This window comes from Acartia tonsa, chromosome 5 (assembly GCF_053477335.1).
Source record: "Acartia tonsa isolate MP-2025a chromosome 5, ASM5347733v1, whole genome shotgun sequence".
Classification (NCBI taxonomy): domain Eukaryota; kingdom Metazoa; phylum Arthropoda; class Copepoda; order Calanoida; family Acartiidae; genus Acartia; species Acartia tonsa.
In genome coordinates this window covers 8,024,366-8,043,199 of record NC_137264.1, presented here as the reverse complement: position 1 = coordinate 8,043,199, position 18,834 = coordinate 8,024,366, and the positions used below count along the sequence as shown (strand labels likewise).

Here is an 18,834-nt window from a genome sequence, read left to right as displayed (position 1 = left end):
AAAACCGAGCTTTAAGAGCCTGTTTTCAACCTTGCCATACCATTGTTTGCTGGCATCTTTCAAGCCATATAGGCACTTGTTCAGTAACCATAAGAAACCATTCATGTTGGCTTCTTTGGGAGGTTTAACATAAACAATTCTATCAAGATCATTGCCTTGTAGGAAGGCTGAACGAATGTCAGTTGTTTGGATCATCCATCCTAAAGCTGTAGCTAGTGTTAACACAAGTCTTAGTGATGATTTGTGTAGTGTTGGCGAGTCTTTGGGAATATCCTCTGTTTCTTGGAAACCTCTAGCTGTCAACCTAGCTCTTGTTTCTGTGCCTTTTTCAGTAAGGACCCAGGTGGTTGTAATCCTTTCCTGACCTTTGTCTTCAACAACTTTGTATGTGTTGAATTCTTTCAGCTTTTCTAGCTCATTGTATTTAGCTTGCATACATTCATCAGATTTGTGCCTGTCTTGTGGGACTAGCACTGCCAGGAGTTCTTGGCTGATAGTGAGCATTATCTGATGCTCTTCGTTGATCCTCTTGAACTCTTGCTGAGCCATGTCAGTTGAGAATTTTTCTCCAGAGTCAAGTTCAACATTGTACCAAGTATTGCTGGCTTTACAGGTGGCTTTGCCTGCTCTGTTCATGATTAGAGCTGGTTTCCATTCATCATTGATTTTTAGCAGCACTTTTTCTTGTGTTTTAAATACAAGAGTGTTTGCTTGATTCTTGGCTTTGGCAGCTTTTGTTTTGCTTGCTTCTTTTCTCAGTGTTTGTGGTTGCTGGTCATTACTTGTAGTTGACTCATTTTGGGCCTCATGAAAGATTTCATGATCATCAGCTTGATTTAGAATATCTTGATCAGCGTTGTTGTCAGCTGCTGAGTGTTCAGCAGTTGGGTTTTGCTGATTTTTAGTGGTATCATTGTCCACTGGGACATCATTGTCAACTTCAACATTTTGGACAATGTTGTTTTGTCTTGTGATTCTGGCAGTGTCATTGGTGACAGCTTGATTGTTGCTGTCATCGTTGGGATTTAGTGCTTCCCTTTCAATGTCTGCTCCAGCAATCTCACCAGCTTCAATCTTCCTTCTAAGCTCTTCCTTGACAGGTAAGAGTCTGTTGGCGCTGACTCTTGTACAGTAGCCGCCGTGTCTGACCATGATAACTTTGTTATCTTGCCACATGACTTTACCTGGACCAAGCCATCTGTCATCCTTCTCACGGCGATAATATACATAGTCACCAGGATGATAAATGTGATCAACAGTTCTGATCTTTGATCTGAGAGCTAGTTTTAGCTTCTCACAGTTCTGTGCCTTTATAAAGGCTGCTTTAGCTGCTATCATAGCATTCATGTTTTCCTCAAACACTTGACAATGGGTGCGGACTTCTTGAGCTGTAGGAGGAGCCTCTAGGATATCAATCATGTGAGGTTTTCTTCCAAAAACAAGCTCATATGGAGAAAAGCCATATATGTTAGAAAGGATATTCTTGGCATAGCATGCCCAGGCTAAGCTGGTTTCTAGACCAAGTTCTGGATAGTCTCTCAGATTCTGCTCCAGAATAGTGTCAACAACATAGTGATGTTTCTCACCATATCCATTCTGCCAGGGACTTGAACTCCCTGTTGTGTGTATCTTAATATCAAGCTTGCTGCACACCTCCATCATCATGGTGTTACTAAATTCTCCACCATTGTCAAACCAAAATTGTTTGGGCTTGCCAAAGATTCTGATCCAAAGCCTGATAATAGCTTTGATCACTACCTGTGGCTCCTTGGACGGGATTACAGTGCCTAGAGTGTATCTAGTAAAACAATCAACCATGTATAGTATGTATTTACCGTGGAATATTTTAAGATCCATAGCAACAATATCATTGAAATCATTAGCAGGATTCAATGCTACTGCTGGTCTGTCAGGGCTCCTTTTGCGCAGGAGGCAACCTTCACAACCATCTATAATCTTATCAATAATGGGTAAAAAGGAATCATTGAATTGATCAGCGGATTTTAAAAAATCTATAAAAACCTTGCGGGGCCTGTGCCCTAGTTGCTTATGCAGCTTATCAAGAAGTTTGTGTACTTTATCAATAGACTCTTCAGTCAAGTCTATATTCATACATTCGGCAAGTAGAATGGTGTCATCATTATCATTTTCACCAAGTAGGTTTACAATGAAATGTCCGGCCGATGTTGTGTTAACCTTGAGAGGTTTACCATTAGCAGTGGCAGTATCATTAGCCATGTCTAACGCAATACCTAACTGCTTCATGTGAGACTTGGAGAGTAGCAATGGAATATCACTTGGGATAATGTCTACAGTGATTTCATGAATATCACCTGCAACTACAATCGGAATTGTATAAGCTTTTCCTGATTTTAAGGACTGATTATTACCAAATGTAAATTCCGTGCCGGTTGAGAAAGGACCTTTAATTTTCTTTTGTAAATGCTTAGGAATAGCCTTGAGATAAATTTGCATCCATTTATCCCCACTTACGGAACTTGTACAGCACGTATCAAGTGCGGCACAGTTAAGCGATTCTGCGGTGAATCTGCTTAATTCTGCTTTATCATTTGTAAAAAGAACTTTTTGTACGTTGTCCTGAGCGTCTTCATATTCGTCGCTCTCCCCTTCCGTTACTGAGCCCCTGTCGGAAGTTTCCCCTTGCATCATGTATGCTTGCTGATCTCCCTTCCTTTTCTTGTAATAGGGACATTGTTTTTGTAAGTGTTTGTATGACCCACACTCTCTACATTTTAACACTCTCCCCATTTTATCTTTTGGGTTTTGATCACTATCATTTTTGTACTTTGAGTTATTATTATTATTATTGCTAGAATTGCCTTTATAGTTTTGAAAACCATTGGAATGATTGTTATTATATCTATTGCTACTTGGATACGATTGTCCTTGCTTACCTTTGTATTGGTTTTTCTTTGCTTGCCAAGCAGCAAAGGCTTCTTCATGTTCTGTAAAAAAAGCTTCGTCCAGCGGCTGGGACTCAACCTTACCTTGGCCGCATACTTCACCTAATGAATTTGTGAGAACAAACATCATTCTTTCTTTTACCTTTTCATAGATCTCACTTTCATCACAGTCGTCCATGTATCCCTTGAGCATCTCGTACTGATGATTCTCAAGGGATGCACCGAGCAACAGGATGAAAGTCTTTTGTGTTTGATCTATGGCTACATTTTTATTTTTGCATTTATTACACGCGATGTCAAACTCCCGTATATACTCCGCAATCTTTTGACCAGATTTACGCCTAAAAAAATGTACCTTTGCAAAGGCCTCAATACTTTGTGATAATGGAGTTTTGCTTAAAATACTATCCAGGTATTTTATTACTTTATCATACCCCGACTCGTCATTAGCGAGTTCTGAGGGTCTATGCTTGGCAAATAATCCCTCTTGGATGTTATTTCCAAACGCTTTACTTTTATTTGGCAACCCTGTTACAAGATATGCACCGAGCTTTTTCTTTGGATGGTCTGTTGTGACTTTCCATAGCTCTACAACGTCTTTATATGCGTCATAACTGTCGAAGTCGTTCAATCTTGGAATCTCCAATCCTATCTTTAACTCTGTTGCCTGTGCCATTTTGTCTCACCGTTAAAGCTTCGTTTGATTAAAGCAATATACACCACCTTCCTTTAAAATCCTTTACTTTGAATAGTATGATTTATGAAGGCTAAGCTTTATAGAACCAACCTTGCGCGGTTGTTAGTTTCCTATTTTCTTACACTATAGCTTTATAGAATCCACCTTGCAGGATTTAGATTCTTTACACTGCCTTGGAAGGCTAAATTTGCAATTATAAATGCTGTCCTGAGATGTGTACTACTTGTACTTATGTGTGTTGACTGCCAGTGGCCGTAGATCTCTTGTTTTTTGAAAAAAAATTAAGCTACGCTCATGCTAGCATTGATAAAATTGGCCAAGGGCCAATAAAACAGGTAACTTTAGTAATAGTACCTAATGACACGTGGCCTGTCTACACACACACGTACGGTAGCTGTACACTCTCATTTTTATAGCTATACTGAAAATAGATTGTACAGATCAAACTTCAAAGCCTTAACTATTATGAACACTGAATATCTGCAATGATAACAAGGATCAATTGTTAAGTCATATATTTTCATAGACGAGGATAATTGACATGATCATATATTTAATATAAATTACAATAATAAAATGTGGGCTCTCGATATGGTAGAACCTCGTACCAGGACTCGCCATCTGTAATAATAAAGAAATCATTTTATAGGGAACTGATTTCTTGTCACCATATAGGTTCAGCGGTTAACGAGATCCTTTGCTACGGACAAAACTTACTACTTTATTTTATAGGATTTTATTTTTAGTTTTGATAATGCTGTAAGTGTCCGAGTGGGCGCCCTACAGGCAGCTACAGACACAATTGAACAGAAGCTACAATACTGTGGAAGTGAATATGGAAAGCTTGTGGCATTCAGGTCAGGAATTCTTAAATCTTATTTTTTTCTTTAAATCTGAAGATAGGCATATTATTTATATTTAAAGAAATAAAATAACTCAAATTAGATTAAAAAGATCATTTTCCTTACCTCGTAAGTGCAGGATCCTCTTTCGATTTTTAAGTGATAATCTAGAGAATCCAGAAAATTGTCCGCTTGTAATGGGATGCAATATAAAGATAATAGGTTAAGTAACATCCAACTGACAACCAACATTTTGATTTCACGTCTTAACTGCGCCTGTTTATTGGCCTTGGCATTCACCCTACTATAACTATTCATGTCGCGCACCTGACTTACCAGCAGTAGGAATCATTTTTAACGTCTTTAGTTATGACTAGGGTTAAGCCGGATATCCGGTTAAATATCCGGCCTGATATCAAATATTGCAAATATTTGGAAACCGGATATCCGATAATTTGCCAGATATCCGTCGTTGGCCAGTTATCCGACCGAATATCTGGTATCCGGCCAGACGAGTGGATGCGCTATGTTTTGAGCCACGGGTCGCGGGTTTCTAAAGTAACTGCCCTGTTAAGAATTGTTATTGGGTATTTGATATTAATCTGATGTAAGATTTGTTTATTTTCAGAGAACTGGTGCAGAAAGGCATAACTCCGCCTGTTCTAGTATTTGTCCAGTCCAAGGAGAGAGCTCAGGAATTGTTTAGAGAACTATTATATGATGGTAATTATTTTCTTTTTCTTTTCTTTTTGCAACATAAAATGATGTAAACTCCCCATTAAGGATCATTGTTTTCCATTACAGTTGGAGTATAGATTTATAAACCTGATAACTATCTGCCCCAAGGCAGAGACCTTTTTCGTCTGCTAGCTAATAGCTTTTTGTTTCTTTTGTAGGGACTCGATTGTGTCTATAATTCCGACTATCGTGGCTGGTTTCAAAGACACAATACAATGAAATTGGCGACAGAGTCCTGTCCTAAGCTTATTCCTCATTTATTCTTTTATTTTATTGTTGGACATTGCCTAAATGTAGAAAGGCGTTTACTTATTTATTGTAGGAGAACTGTCATTTTCTCAATTGCTATTATAATTTTAGATAGACAGCTGAAATTTCTAGTCATGATTCCTAATATTTCTACGGATCTGCTTTATACATTTGCTGTCGGTCATCCTTAAAAAGACAAAAACCTTATGATTTCAGTTCAAAAAGTCCTCAGTTTTCATGAAAACTATTCTTGTTTGAATTATAAATTATGTAAATTTAGGTATCCATGTAGATGTTATACACTCTGACCGCTCTCAATTACAGAGAGAAAATACTGTCAGAGCATTCAGGTAACTTGTAAAATATTTTTAAAACATTTTTGTTCACACTATTAATTCTTATCTTTGAATAATTTTGTCTTAATTCCATTTATCTCTATGGATTTCTATATAATTTTTCTCTCTTGTGAAAACTACACTTTCCCTGGGAGTGAGGGGATATGGGACTGTAAATTACGCTGGTACCCAAAGACTTGAAATACAGGCTCTGATACTTTGGGTACTTTTATTGAATTGTGATTGGTTAGTAACAAAAATGATAGTGTCAAAACCTTATAACCAACAATTTTGATCTATGGAAGGGATGATTTTGTTTAACACCAATGGGGATGTGCAATGTTCATTAATTTATTCCCCATTGCCTTATTCCTTAAGACCTCTCACTTTCTAGTAATTATCAACTTTTCATCTCAAATATTCTGTTTAGATCTGGAGGAATTTGGGTGTTGATCTGTACAGAACTGATGGGTAGAGGTATTGACTTCAAAGGGGTCAGTCTCGTCGTCAACTATGACTTCCCACCTTCTGCTGTAAGTATTCCTAGTAGCAACAATATATGATGATCTCTAGGGGACTTGTTGTCGCTTTGGGTTCTAGACCTCTCCGCGCACCTTGAAACAAACAATTTTGGTGTAAAGCGTCCATTCGCCGTAAAGACAAACAACCCTTAGATTGCACGACCTATGTCTGAAAGTTATAGCTGTGCATGGTAATGAGTTGCTCCTGTTTGTTGGTCAAGGTATTCCCCCTACTCTTACTATTTGTGTCACGCGCCTGACAAAACAGCAGGATGTTCCATTTTTTTACGTCTCTAGTATGACGCGGTGTGGTAAAGACTCTACCTGACAGCAAGCCGACACGTTACTAATATGCAGACACGGTATTGTAAATCATACTAACTTATCCCCAAAGTTTTATAATTATGTTCTCTAATTTGTGGGCTTACAAATCAATAACTGTAATCAACAGAAAACGTAATTTTATGGTCCTTTCAGGGACTTCGAGGACATTAGGCTGTTTGTAACACTATCTCAATGTTTATAACTATGTTTTCTTTTTCGTTACCTTAACAACTTTAGGGACTTCAATATTTTTTGACAGGTTGATTTATTAACAAAAATGTACAAACGTTTCAACTAAAGAATCTGTCCTAAAAAAAGGCGGATTCCGGATTCTAGCAATATTTTAAAAGGCTTTTTTTTTAATTAAAAATTTAAGTGCTACATATGACCTAAAAATTAATGTTCTTGGTGTTCTTACAAGAATCGAACCAGATTTTAAAAGATATTATATATAGAGGCGGAGTTGAAAGAAAAATCTCAAGACGCCTACCAATTATGAATCCGAATCCGCTATTAAAAACGGATTCCAGGTTCGGATTCGGATTCCAAAATTCGCTAAAAATTGGGCGGATTCCGGATTTGGATTGCCAACCCTAGTTTCAACCACTAATTGTAATCTGCCGAAGTACATATATTTATCGTCCATTGTCTTATCCCTTTGGATCCCTACAATGAAATCTTTAATTTTAGGTGAGTTATATTCACCGAATTGGCCGAACAGGTCGTGCAGGGAGGCCGGGCAAAGCTATTACTTATTTCACAGAAGAGGATAAACCTTTGCTCAGGAGTATTGCTCAGGTTAGTTACATTTACATCTTGGACTTTTTATGCAGAGAGATTGGGGACAATGTGCTGTTTAGTGTTTATTACACTAGTCCCCAATGTTTTATAATAACGTTTTCTTATTCGTTGGCTAAAAAACTTCTATTGAATTTTAATTGCCTGGTTCATTAAGTGGAGTGTCCAAACGTTTTATCGCCAATTGTAATCAACAAATGGGCTAATTTTGTATATCTCATTGAAGATGTACATTAATTTATCAGCCATTGTCTCATCCCTTTAGATCCCTGCCTACTAATAGTTTTCACTTCTTCTAGTAATTCAATTTTTGTTTATTGCTTTCTCGTCATTTGTATGTCCCTCGGGACATCAAAAACGATGGTGTTTTATGACGATTGAATATTTGTTTTTTTGCTCGCTTTGTCAGTTTGTCCCTCTATGATTTTATTTATTTGTATTTGTGCCTTACTTATTAAGAGATATAAGTTTTCCGGAATTGTAATGTAGGGAGTAGATTTGAAATCTGCATCACATTTTAAGGATTTTTTATAAAATTCGTTTTTTGTATAATTCTTTATCTAAAAGCGGAAATACAAATTAAGTTAATTAATTTTGGCATCCGTGATTGGTGGATTTTAAAAATCTGCGCTCTGATTGGATGTCGTTCATCATTCAACCAATTAGAGCGCAGGTAGTTTAAAATCCACCTATCCTATTGGTCAAAATTAATTAACTTAAAATGTATTTTCGCTTTTAGATAAAGAATTTTACAAAAAACAAATTTTATAAAAAATCCTTAAAATTTGATGCAGATTTCAAATCTACTCCCTACATTAAAATTCCGGAAAACTTATATCTCTTATTACTTATACATATTTTGTAAACCGGTCCTTAGCCATACTAAAAAAATCATGTATAGCATCGTATTACAGACATTTTTTTTTTTATAAAAATAAGAATAAAAATCATAAAATTAATACCAATTTTGTTAGCTCGTGCCTTTAGCCCCTCGGTTCTAACAAAACTTGTTTCATTCTTAAAATTTTCATCAAATGTCCGCGGAAGGCTGTCTATAATTCGTTGCGATAAATATCTAAACTTCCCTGAATCAGTGATTTTAATTTCAGGTAATGAAAAATTCTGGATGTGATGTACCTGACTTCATTCTCAAGCTGAAGGCATCAAAGTAAGTAATACTATATACACATTATGATTTCTTATATATATAGATCAGGGATCTAAAAAGATAAGACAATGGCCGATAATGATACACTTAACTATTCCTTCTATATATTACAATTAGTGGTTAAAATGTGTGGACACTCAACTAAATAAACCAGCCTATAAAAATTCAATAAAATTACCCCAAAAATACCATCGAATAAGAAATCATAATTATAAAACTTTCGGGACTAGTGTCATATCAGCCCATTGTCCACTTTCTCATTCAAATACATAAAGTATTCTTTTTGCTTTTGTAAAATCACGCCAGGAATTTCACGATTTTGTTTAGGGATGCAAAGAAAAAATTGAAAAACAAAGCACCAAACCGCCAACCAGTGTCTATGAGAGTTAAAAATGAAATAGCAAAAGAAAACGAGAAAAAAGCCAAGATTGAGGTAGGTTTTAAATACCCTTAATTTTAAATTGTATTCAAAACTAGCGACTGAGCTGCGCTCCTAGCATCTATGAGCTCTGTATTCAAAGGAGTATGGAAAGTTGGTAACTAGCCTAAAACCAAACTTAGATATAAAATTGAATAGCCTAAAACCATTCAGGGATCTATAAGAAGCTTCCATAAAATGGAGAAGCTAATCGGTTCAGTAGTTATCGAAATATTAAGCTACAGACAAAAAAAGCCTTACTACCTCATACAACAGGATAAGGGGGGAAAGTAGTTTTTTTTTCTTATGTCCAACCCCTGCGTCGTCTATGCATGCAGTGTTTTCAACCTTCGGGGCTACCTAGTACCCACTATATCCTAACATAATGTAACCTAAAGTAATAATTTTAATTAGATTTGATAATAAAGAAGGGCGTGGGACGGGTGGATTTATAATTGCTTTAAAAGGTTCTTATTGTGTAAGCGCCGAAATACAAAAAAAGAGTCATTAGGGTGTTTACGCCAACTTGAATGCGATACTTTGGCACAGTTGGGGTAAGCCCGATATTGGTCCTGGTTTAGTTTATAACTATTTTGAAAGAAGGTACCACCTCCTTCCCAAGAGAAATCGCCCCTAGAAAAAAAATCCCCCCCCCCCCCCCCCTCCCAAAAAAACCAAATTAATTTTTATTTTACTTTTTCTTTTAACTCTAAATGCCCCCCTCATAAAATGCCTGTAGAGGCCTCTATCTGCTAGTAAAAATATAAATAGCTAAATCATTTTTAGGCTTTGAAGAAGAAAAAGAAAGCAAAAGGAACCGGTATCCCGAAAAGAAAAGAAATCCAAAATCCAGAAAATTCAGAAAAGCCGTTAATCGAAAGAAAAATGAAATCGTCCAAAATCAGTAAACCCGCAAAGAAAGATAAAATCGGCAACCAATTTAAGAAAAACGAAGTTGTCAAGAAAAAGCTTAAAAAGAAGAAAATAGAGGAGGAATAATTTTTTTCGTTATGCTTGAGTAATGTATATTTTTTTTGTATCAACCCTCAAATTTTGTTAATTTCAGATTTTTAATAATGAATAAGTCTAGGGGTAAACCTGGTCAAAAGTATCAGAACAGGGAAGCATATAAGTTTGATAAATGGAGGACAGACCCTAAAGCAAAAATGTTAGCGGCTATGCAGGTGATGTATATTTTGAGTAAGGTTGGGCTGGATATCTTTTTGTCCGGATACCGGATATCCGGTTGGTTTATAAAATAAAAATAAGAAAATTACAGCCATTTAAAATTTAAAAGTAGGAATTTTGCAGTATAATATAAAAGATTATATTGCCGGATATCCGGCCCAACCCTAATTTTGAGTTAGGCTCAATAGTTTGCAGTCTTTCGTAGCGACTTGGCTGTGGTAATATTTACGTTGCTATTGGTTGATATTTAAAGATCCTATTGAAAGTAGGCAGAGATTGGGGACATAGTTATTTAACCCATTCCCCATATATTGTTTTAGTCGAATTGATGCCTATGCTACTAACTAACTTTTTTCTAAATTCTTTTTTTTGTTTCATTGTGCCGTTTATCTTAATTTTTTTCTATTTAAAAGTCATATCATAAAATCTTTGCAAATTGATGAACCTTTCTAATGATGACACATAAAATTAGACCTTCTGTAGATTACAATTAGTAGTGAAAACGTTTGTACAATCAGGGGAACAGTAGCTTTCGCAATATTCCGTAAAATTGTGAGCTTCCTGTCAAATGCGATTATTAAGTTTAACTGTTCTTATTATTGACCAAATGCATAGTATAATTCAACGTATATTTAAAAACTTTTTGACTTAATAAGCGCATTTGACTAGAATCTTACTTACAACTTACCTACAAAAAAAACAAAATTCAATAAAAGTCCCCTAAGTTGTTAATCTAACTAAGTTGAAATAAAACGTTATTATAAAACTTTATGGACTAGTGTAATAAACAGCCCAATGTCCTCTCCCTCCCTTATAATAATGTAATAAATGTGTTTAGGTTATAAACTGTTGTCCCAAGTGTACCCAAGTAATAGAATGGAAGATACAATTTGGCAAATATAAAACCTTAACAAGGCCAGCTACTTGTTTAGATTGTAAGGTAAATATAAATTACAGCGGCGGTGTATATTCTAAATAGGATCCCCTGCTAAGGGGGGGGGTTGAATATATGTAGGGGGGAAGGGAGAAATGGGAAAAAAAAAGAATAAAAAAATCAGCTGAAACTATTATCCAGAAAAAAATTTAAATCGGACCATAAACACAAAAATATTTGAAAAATCAGCAAAAACCTACCGACACAAAAATCAGACAAATAAGAGTCATTGCGGAGCGAAAAATTGTTGTAAAATTAACTAACTCTGAATATTTGTTCAGGAAAAAGCAGTGAAATATGCCTACCACACTCGTTGTATTCCCTGCGTAGAAAAGTCTAAGAGATGTTCCAAGTGTGGAGATAGCCAGTCTGAGTTTGTCAACCTTCCTCCGCCATCAGATTCAGAATTAGCAAAGTTAGTCATAATATATTCTTTTTCTTTATTGATAAAACAAGGGTAAAAACATCCATAAAAGTGAAGCTCTGAAACTGTAGTACAAAAGAATATCATCATTTGTAGAGTGTCATAACTAAATTATCAGAATATAAATGTATAAAGTCGTAACAAAATTGTAAGTAAATTAGTCAGGGGTGTATATTCTGCACAAGATTTATTTTTTTTCCCCAGCGACAATTTTTTTCATCCCCCCCCCCCCCGCCCTAGTTTTTTCTCACCAAGTAGGGGGGAAATGGAAAAATATTTAAAGAACTCTATATTTTATTTATTTTTTCCCTCCTACCACACATTTTTTTAGTTTTTTTTCACCAAAGAGGGAAGGAAATGGAAAAAATGTTTTCAGTTTTCTTAATTTATACATTTTTTTCTCTCCAACCACTTATTTATTATTTCCCCCCCCCCCCCTGATCCGGGGATCCCATGTAGAATATACACCCCTGAAATTAGCTCAAAAGCTGCTTAAATACAAAATAATGTTTATGGACATGCTTACATATTTAGGTCTTGATTATTGAGATGCTTCGCTTATAACATCGTTCTTTGTTGTCCTAGGTATCAGTATTTCAAAAATCAGATCAATCGAATATTTGTAACACATAAAAATTTTGTTTAAAAAGTTATAAATCAACATGTTTAAAATGGAAGTACGGACATTCTGGTAGCGATTATAGAGTTGCTACGCTTTCTAAATTATACATACCTACTACCAGAATCACCATGCAAAGTTTGAAATCGATAGGACAATTCTCACATGCCTAAATAAAGCTATCCGTTCCAGACGGACGTACGGACCGACCCTAATAATAGAAAAGCTTTGCTTTTGAAAACAGCCCTATATTTTGCTATGCTTGTTTGTCCGTCTGCTTTGTTGAGCTTCGCTGTTATAGATACTGCCATTTATTATCCTTGTTTTAATTTGATATATCCAGGGCGAACACTGCATACTATATATACTATTTATACTATATAGGATGAATTTGGATACTATATCATACTATATGACCAAAATTTACTATATATACTATATATCATTACCTTTACTTGACAAAAATTAACTATATATACTATATAACATTACATTTATATAACAAAGAACGAATATTGTCAGTTTTGTGACAACGCCTCTTAAGGAGCGTTTTGTCTTATTTTCACAGTAGGTCTTCTCCATTTCTAGCCCCTGCGGGGGGCTCAAAAGATACTGTGATACGACAAATGCATAAAGCTCTAGGTACAGTAAAAAAGAGACGAAGAAAATCCTTTAAAATATGTTTTTGTTTGTGATTATGATTTAAATATCATTTATTTTTTATAGAATTAACTTAAGGGTGAGGGGGAAGTTTTACCACTTTCGCTTACTCCGGGATTATTAGGCTAGGTATCAATGTGAGACTAGGTTTATTTAGGATAAAAGTTTACTTTTGGGTAGTAGTTCACTTATATTTAATAATTTTTTTTTGATAAGTTTCCAGGTTCAGGTGCTGCAGGCTAAAATGTGGTTTCTGGACAGGTAAAAAAATTGTTAAATTTAGAGATCAACTTATTAAACAGAATATGCATCTTTCAGAATTTTATTAACAATTAACACTCTGGACTGGTATAAATTCAAATTTTTTTTGAAGAGTTAGAGGTCAACCTATAAAACAGAATAGGCATCTTTTTGGATGTTATTAACATATCTGAAAAAAATTGAAAATTAGCCCCCAGGGTCAAGCCCTGCAGGCCTCCAGGTCCACTCTGGACAGGTAAAAAATCAAATTTCTTATTTTAAGAGTTAGAGGTCAACTTATAAAACAGAATATGTATTTGTTTTGGATCTTATTAACATATCTGAAGAAATTATATAAATCGGCCTCCAAGTTCAGGTCCTGCAGGCCTTTAGGTCCACTCTGAACAGATAAACAATAAAATTTTTATGTGAAGAGTTAGAGGTCACTTTATATATAGTAATATGCATTACTTGGATAATATTAACAATAACATATAGGGATCCAAGTTCAGGTTCATTCAGAACAGGTAAAAGACTCAAATTTCTTATTTGAAGAGTTCAAGTTCAGGTCTCCAGGTTTTCTCTGGACAGAGTCTACATGGAAGCCTAGAGCATCTGGAACTGGAGGTCAATTGTATTTTTTCTTTAGATATGTAAATAACATCTAAAAAGATGCTTATGGTGTTTTATAAACTAACCTCTAACTACATAAATAAGAAATTTTTATTTTTACCTGTCCAGAGTCCACCTGGAGGCCTGCAGCATCAAAACCTGGAGGTCGGTTGTCATTTTTTCTTTAAATATATAAATAGCATCTATAAAGATGCTTATGTTGTTTAATAAACCTCTAACTCCTTAAATTTAAAATTTTATTTTATTCGTGTGCAGAGTCCACCTGGAGGCCTGCAGGTCCTAAACCTGAAGGCCAATTTTATTTTTTTCTTCAAATATATAAAGAACATCCAAATATAAGCTCATTTTGTTTAACAAATATACCATTAAATGTTCAATTGAGGGAAGTTTGATTTTTACCTGTCCATAGTCTGCAGGACCAGAACTTAGAGGTCGATTTAAATTTTTTTCTCCAGTTATGTTATGTTAATCCAAAAAGATGCATATTCTTTTTTATAAGTTGACCTCTAACTCTTCAAATAAGAAATTTGAATTTTTTACCTGTCCAGAGTGGACATGGAGGCCTACAGGACCAAAACTTGGAGAACAATTTAAATTTTTTCTTCAGATATTTTTATTTAATAGCATTCAAAAAGATGCATATTCTGTTTTATTAGTTGGCCTCTAACTCTTCAAATAAAAAAATATCTAACCTGTCCAGAGTGGACCTGGAGGCCTGCAAGACCAGAACTTGGAGGCCTATTTTAATTTTTTCTTTATCTATGTTAATCTATCTATGTTAATAACATCCAAATAGATGCATATTTTGTTTTATAAGTTAATCTCTAACTCTTCAAACAGAAATTTAAATTTTTTTACTTGTCCAGAAACCACCTTCCAGATAGCCTGCAGCACCTGAACCTGAGATCTATCCAAAAAATGATTAAATATATGTGAAATACTAACCAAAAGTAAACTTTTATCCTAAATAACCTATAGTCTCACATTTATACCTAGCCTAATAATCATAGAGTAAGCCCCTTATATGTGAAATTGCTTTGATAACAGCTATGCTTTGAGTTATTATTGATGATGTATATACTATGTATTACTTAATAATTCTAAGTCCGATACTATATCATACTATATGAGTTTTAAAAAATATACTATATGGATTAAAAAAATATACTATAAAAATACTATATTTTTTTTGTTTTGGAGTGGTCGCCCTGTATATCTTATTATAGGAAAGATGCAGAATTCAAATCAGAGTTGAAACGTTTGCCTGAAAGAAAAAGAAGAACTTTACTGAGATATATGGAAAAATTAAAGCTTGGTAAGTTTTTCCCAGTATGGCTTCGAAACCGATTAGTATCCGCTGGATTAGAACCGGTTCTAAGCCATACTGAATAATCATGTAACGTATCGTTATATTTTCTTCGAATCAGGGGTGTATATTCTGCACAAGATTTATTTTTTTTCCCCGGCGACAAATTTTTTATATTTTTTTCCCCCCCTAGTTTTTTCTCACCAAGTAGGGGGGAAAATGGAAAAATATATAAAGAACTCTATATTTTATTTATTTTTTCCCTCCTACCACACATTTTTTAGTTTTTTTTTCACCAAGGAAAGGGGGGAAATGGAAAAAATGTTTTCAGTTTTCTTAATTTTTACATTTTTTTTCCCTCCAACCACTTTAGTTTTTAATTCCCCCCCCCCCCCCCCTGAGCCGGGAATTCCATGTAGAATATACACCCCTGCTTCGAATATAAAAATGTACAATTGTTAAAATAACCGGAAACGGGTAATTTGGAAATGTGCGTACCTACGCAATTGTAAGGCAGCTGCGCTGCATAAACTCTCTCATATTCTAGGCATTGTGGAGATACTGAAATAGATGTAAGAACATATTTAAAACCCCAAAGGATTCTGCAATGATAAAATCATAGACAAACACATGATAAAATGTCAATCTTATTTTATTGATAGAACATAGATAAATTAGCAATAATCAATAATAGCACATAATGATGAATTAAGATTTCATGATGATTTGGTGGGCAGCACCTGTAGAAGGGTCTTGGGCCAGTAAACCTGTAAGCAGTAATAATCAAATATTACTTCCATTTTCATTTGCGGCTTTTCTTCTCCTTCTTTTTCTGGCGGCGCTCTTTCTTGGACAAACGGAGATTTTCCATCTCTTCCTCCAAGGCCTTATTGTCACAGTGTAGCGCGTCCCTGACACGTGCAAGCTTATCATAAGCTGCATCCTGCCACCTCTCAGTCTCACGCAGCTTCTTGTTCTCTAAACGTAATTTGTTGAGTTCTAATTCCTGTTCTCCCTCCTGTCTGTCCTTCTGGATCTCGAGTTGGAGCTTTAGCGTCTCGACCTCGACACGGAGGTTAACTACCTCCTGACACTTCTCCCAAACAACTATGCCCAAAATTACAATGATCAAGGGGAAAAGATTAACCCTAAAGATGCTAGGGGGCGCACATTACAATGCAGAAATCCTGGTGGTGACCCTGCTGCACTCTCTCTCCCTGACGTACGGGTCCCGGGCTCTCCCACCTCTCTGCACCTGATGTAGCAGTCTCTCCAGGCACCCATTTGAGTTGGGGCTGCGGCCGCCATTAGGTCTGGCACCGCTCACAAGCGAGTCCGCTCGTTCCCTGCTGATGGTCCTATGGGACTGTCTCCTAGGTGGCGCACGCCTCGATGTGCTACGGGTTCTCCTCCCCCTAAATAACCCCCTGCTCTTTAAGAGCCTCACCATGTACTCGTCGGACGCCCACTCCTTTGTCATTGCTATCGGCAGCGGTAGCGGCAATGGCGCCAGCACTCTCTCCTTGGGTCTCCTCGGATGCTGATACGCGTGGCGAAGAAAGGAAGGCTTCTTCGTGTTGAGCCATAAAAGCGTCTGATAATTTGTCGGAGCTATTTTCATTTTTTAGCCCAAAGACATTTGTTAACATATCAAACATTTTTGTTTTGACATTATCATATAGCTTTTTATCATCGGATAAGTCAACTACCGAGTTTAGTAGTTCTATTTGTTGCACAGATAAATTTGCATTATTCATTAGAAACCCTGCTTTAATATCGCTAGAAAGAGTTGTCAACCCTGCATTTTCGGCTTTGGAAACTAAGTATTCAAAGTGTTTTGCATATTCTGCAAATTCTTGTCCGGCCGTTCTTTTATACTCTACTATTTCTCTCAGACATTGGAATTTAAGATGTTTAGAGGGTTTGCCAATGTGTCCGTCAAGAAATTCTAGGATCTTTTGTACAGAATCCTCTGCGGCGCCTATTTCATCGGGTCTATATTTTTGAAATAATTGCCTCTGGATGTTTTCTCCAAAGTGCTCATGAGTGTTTTTTATACCCGCTAATAGAATCGCCCCTCTTTTTGTTTTGGGAATGTCTGTGATCATGTCCCATAATGTCACATTGTCTTTGTAATCCGCATGTAATGAGTAATCAGAAAGCTTAGGAGCTTCTGTTGTTACCCTTACTTCTGACATTTTTATGGAATCCAATGAGGTTTCGTGAATTTGAAAATTTTGAACCAATGAGGTTTCGTGATTTTCGGAAAACTTAGCCTTATGAAAATTGTATATTTCTTTGGCTTTTGTACTTTTCTTTGCTTTATAATTGAAGCGAAAAGTTGTGTTTTGTAAATTATTCTTCTCTTTAATGTGGCGAGGATTTAACCTACCCATTAAAGGTTAGCTTTTTAGGTAATTTTTGGAGATTTTAATGTTTTGTAATGACGCTACTTTTGGATATATTTTCCTTTAAAAAAAAATGACAATGAAATAACACACAAATTAAGTATTTATTTTATTACTGGTTATTGTGTTTATTTGTATTCAAAAACATAAGCATATATTAATTATATATAACATATATTTCTATTACAATATCACCGGCTGCTACGAGCCTAACAAATTTTGGAAATTAATTTCTTAATGAAAATACACCGGCTGCTACGAGCCTAACAATTATTTTCGACACCGGCTGATATTAGCCTAAGATTTATATCATATAATCACACAGATTATTATTTATCAGACACCAGCCAGCTACGGGCTTAACATTTTCATTTATTTCAGTATTCCTTGAATTTTGACAATATAAATGTGTATCACCAACCTCTACGGGTTTAATCTTTGGAAATTTTTGCCTAATGAACAGAGTTTATGCATTGTGGAAGTTTACCGTAGATCTTGTCTTGAAAATCCTTATATTTTTCAATTGTAGCGCTGCTACTATTGTTAAAATAACCGGAAACGGGTAATTTGGAAATGTGCGTACCTACGCAATTGTAAGGCAGCTGCGCTGCATAAACTCTCTCATATTCTAGGCATTGTGGAGATACTGAAATAGATGTAAGAACATATTTAAAACCCCAAAGGATTCTGCAATGATAAAATCATAGACAAACACATGATAAAATGTCAATCTTATTTTATTGACAGAACATAGATAAATTAGCAATAATCAATAATAGCACATAATGATAAAATAAGATTTCATGATGATTTGGTGGGCAGCACCTGTAGAAGGGTCTTGGGCCAGTAAACCTGTAAGCAGTAATAATCAAATAACAATTATAATAATAAAATTTAAAATCAGTTTTGTTAGTCCGTGCCTTCGGCATATCGGATCTAACAAAGCTGGTTTTAATCTTATGATTGTACATTTTTATATCCGCGGAAAGCTGTTAATATGATGCGATAAATGTCATTTTATTTTGTAGTTCACATTCAATCATAAGGACATTGACTTGAAATAAAATAAAATGTGTAATATTTATCTTTTGCATCGTATCATAAAAAGCTTTCCTCTGACATTAAAATATAAAATTGTAAAACTAAAACCAGTTTTGTTAGCCCCAAGTGGCCATTCTTTACCCCTGAACGTCTTATTTAATGTATAATAATGTATATTCAGACAGTGAAAACCCAGAGAATGAGAACCAGGAGGCTATCAAGGATAAACTGCAAGAGTACACTGAAAAATACGCAAAGAATGATTTCGAGTTTGATGAATTTGATGATGAGCGCAGCGACGTCTCTGATGACAGTGATAATGAGGATCTAGATGATTAAATTTACAAATTATTTTTTTATAGTTTCA

At 35.4% G+C, this 18,834-nt stretch overlaps 3 protein-coding genes across 4 annotated transcripts in view; 2 read left to right on the top strand and 1 right to left on the bottom strand.

Moving 5' to 3' along the window:
• Nucleotides 1-10,081, top strand: part of ais (DExD-box helicase 52) — a 138,965-nt gene extending 128,884 nt beyond the window's left edge. For both annotated transcript variants that reach the window (XM_080160099.1, XM_080160100.1), the window contains exons 14-21: nt 4,368-4,478; nt 5,092-5,186; nt 5,731-5,800; nt 6,216-6,318; nt 7,321-7,428; nt 8,538-8,596; nt 8,924-9,029; nt 9,801-10,081. In XM_080160099.1, the coding sequence (XP_080016225.1) occupies nt 4,368-4,478; nt 5,092-5,186; nt 5,731-5,800; nt 6,216-6,318; nt 7,321-7,428; nt 8,538-8,596; nt 8,924-9,029; nt 9,801-10,013 (865 nt within the window). In that variant the 3' untranslated portion in view covers nt 10,014-10,081. The remainder of the gene's footprint in view (nt 1-4,367; nt 4,479-5,091; nt 5,187-5,730; nt 5,801-6,215; nt 6,319-7,320; nt 7,429-8,537; nt 8,597-8,923; nt 9,030-9,800) is intronic.
• The window catches only part of LOC145318658 (uncharacterized), a 142,795-nt gene that overhangs the window by 16,862 nt on the left and 107,099 nt on the right, over nt 1-18,834 (bottom strand). The window lies entirely within an intron of this gene.
• LOC145318669 (uncharacterized protein C9orf85 homolog) lies at nt 10,079-18,824 on the top strand. Its single transcript, XM_080160106.1, has 5 exons — nt 10,079-10,198; nt 11,041-11,142; nt 11,418-11,551; nt 14,939-15,027; nt 18,649-18,824. Exons 1-5 carry the CDS (start codon nt 10,091-10,093, stop codon nt 18,804-18,806), a joined length of 591 nt encoding a protein of 196 aa, XP_080016232.1. The 5' UTR covers nt 10,079-10,090; the 3' UTR covers nt 18,807-18,824.

Bases quoted from the DNA above. Each gene is read 5' to 3' on its own strand.
- LOC145318669 (XM_080160106.1), top strand. From the start codon at position 10,091: ATGAATAAGTCTAGGGGTAAACCTGGTCAAAAGTATCAGAACAGGGAA. The intron at 10,199-11,040 runs GTGATGTATATT...AAATGTGTTTAG, and splicing joins AAATGTTAGCGGCTATGCAG to GTTATAAACTGTTGTCCCAA. The intron at 11,143-11,417 runs GTAAATATAAAT...ATATTTGTTCAG, and splicing joins CTACTTGTTTAGATTGTAAG to GAAAAAGCAGTGAAATATGC.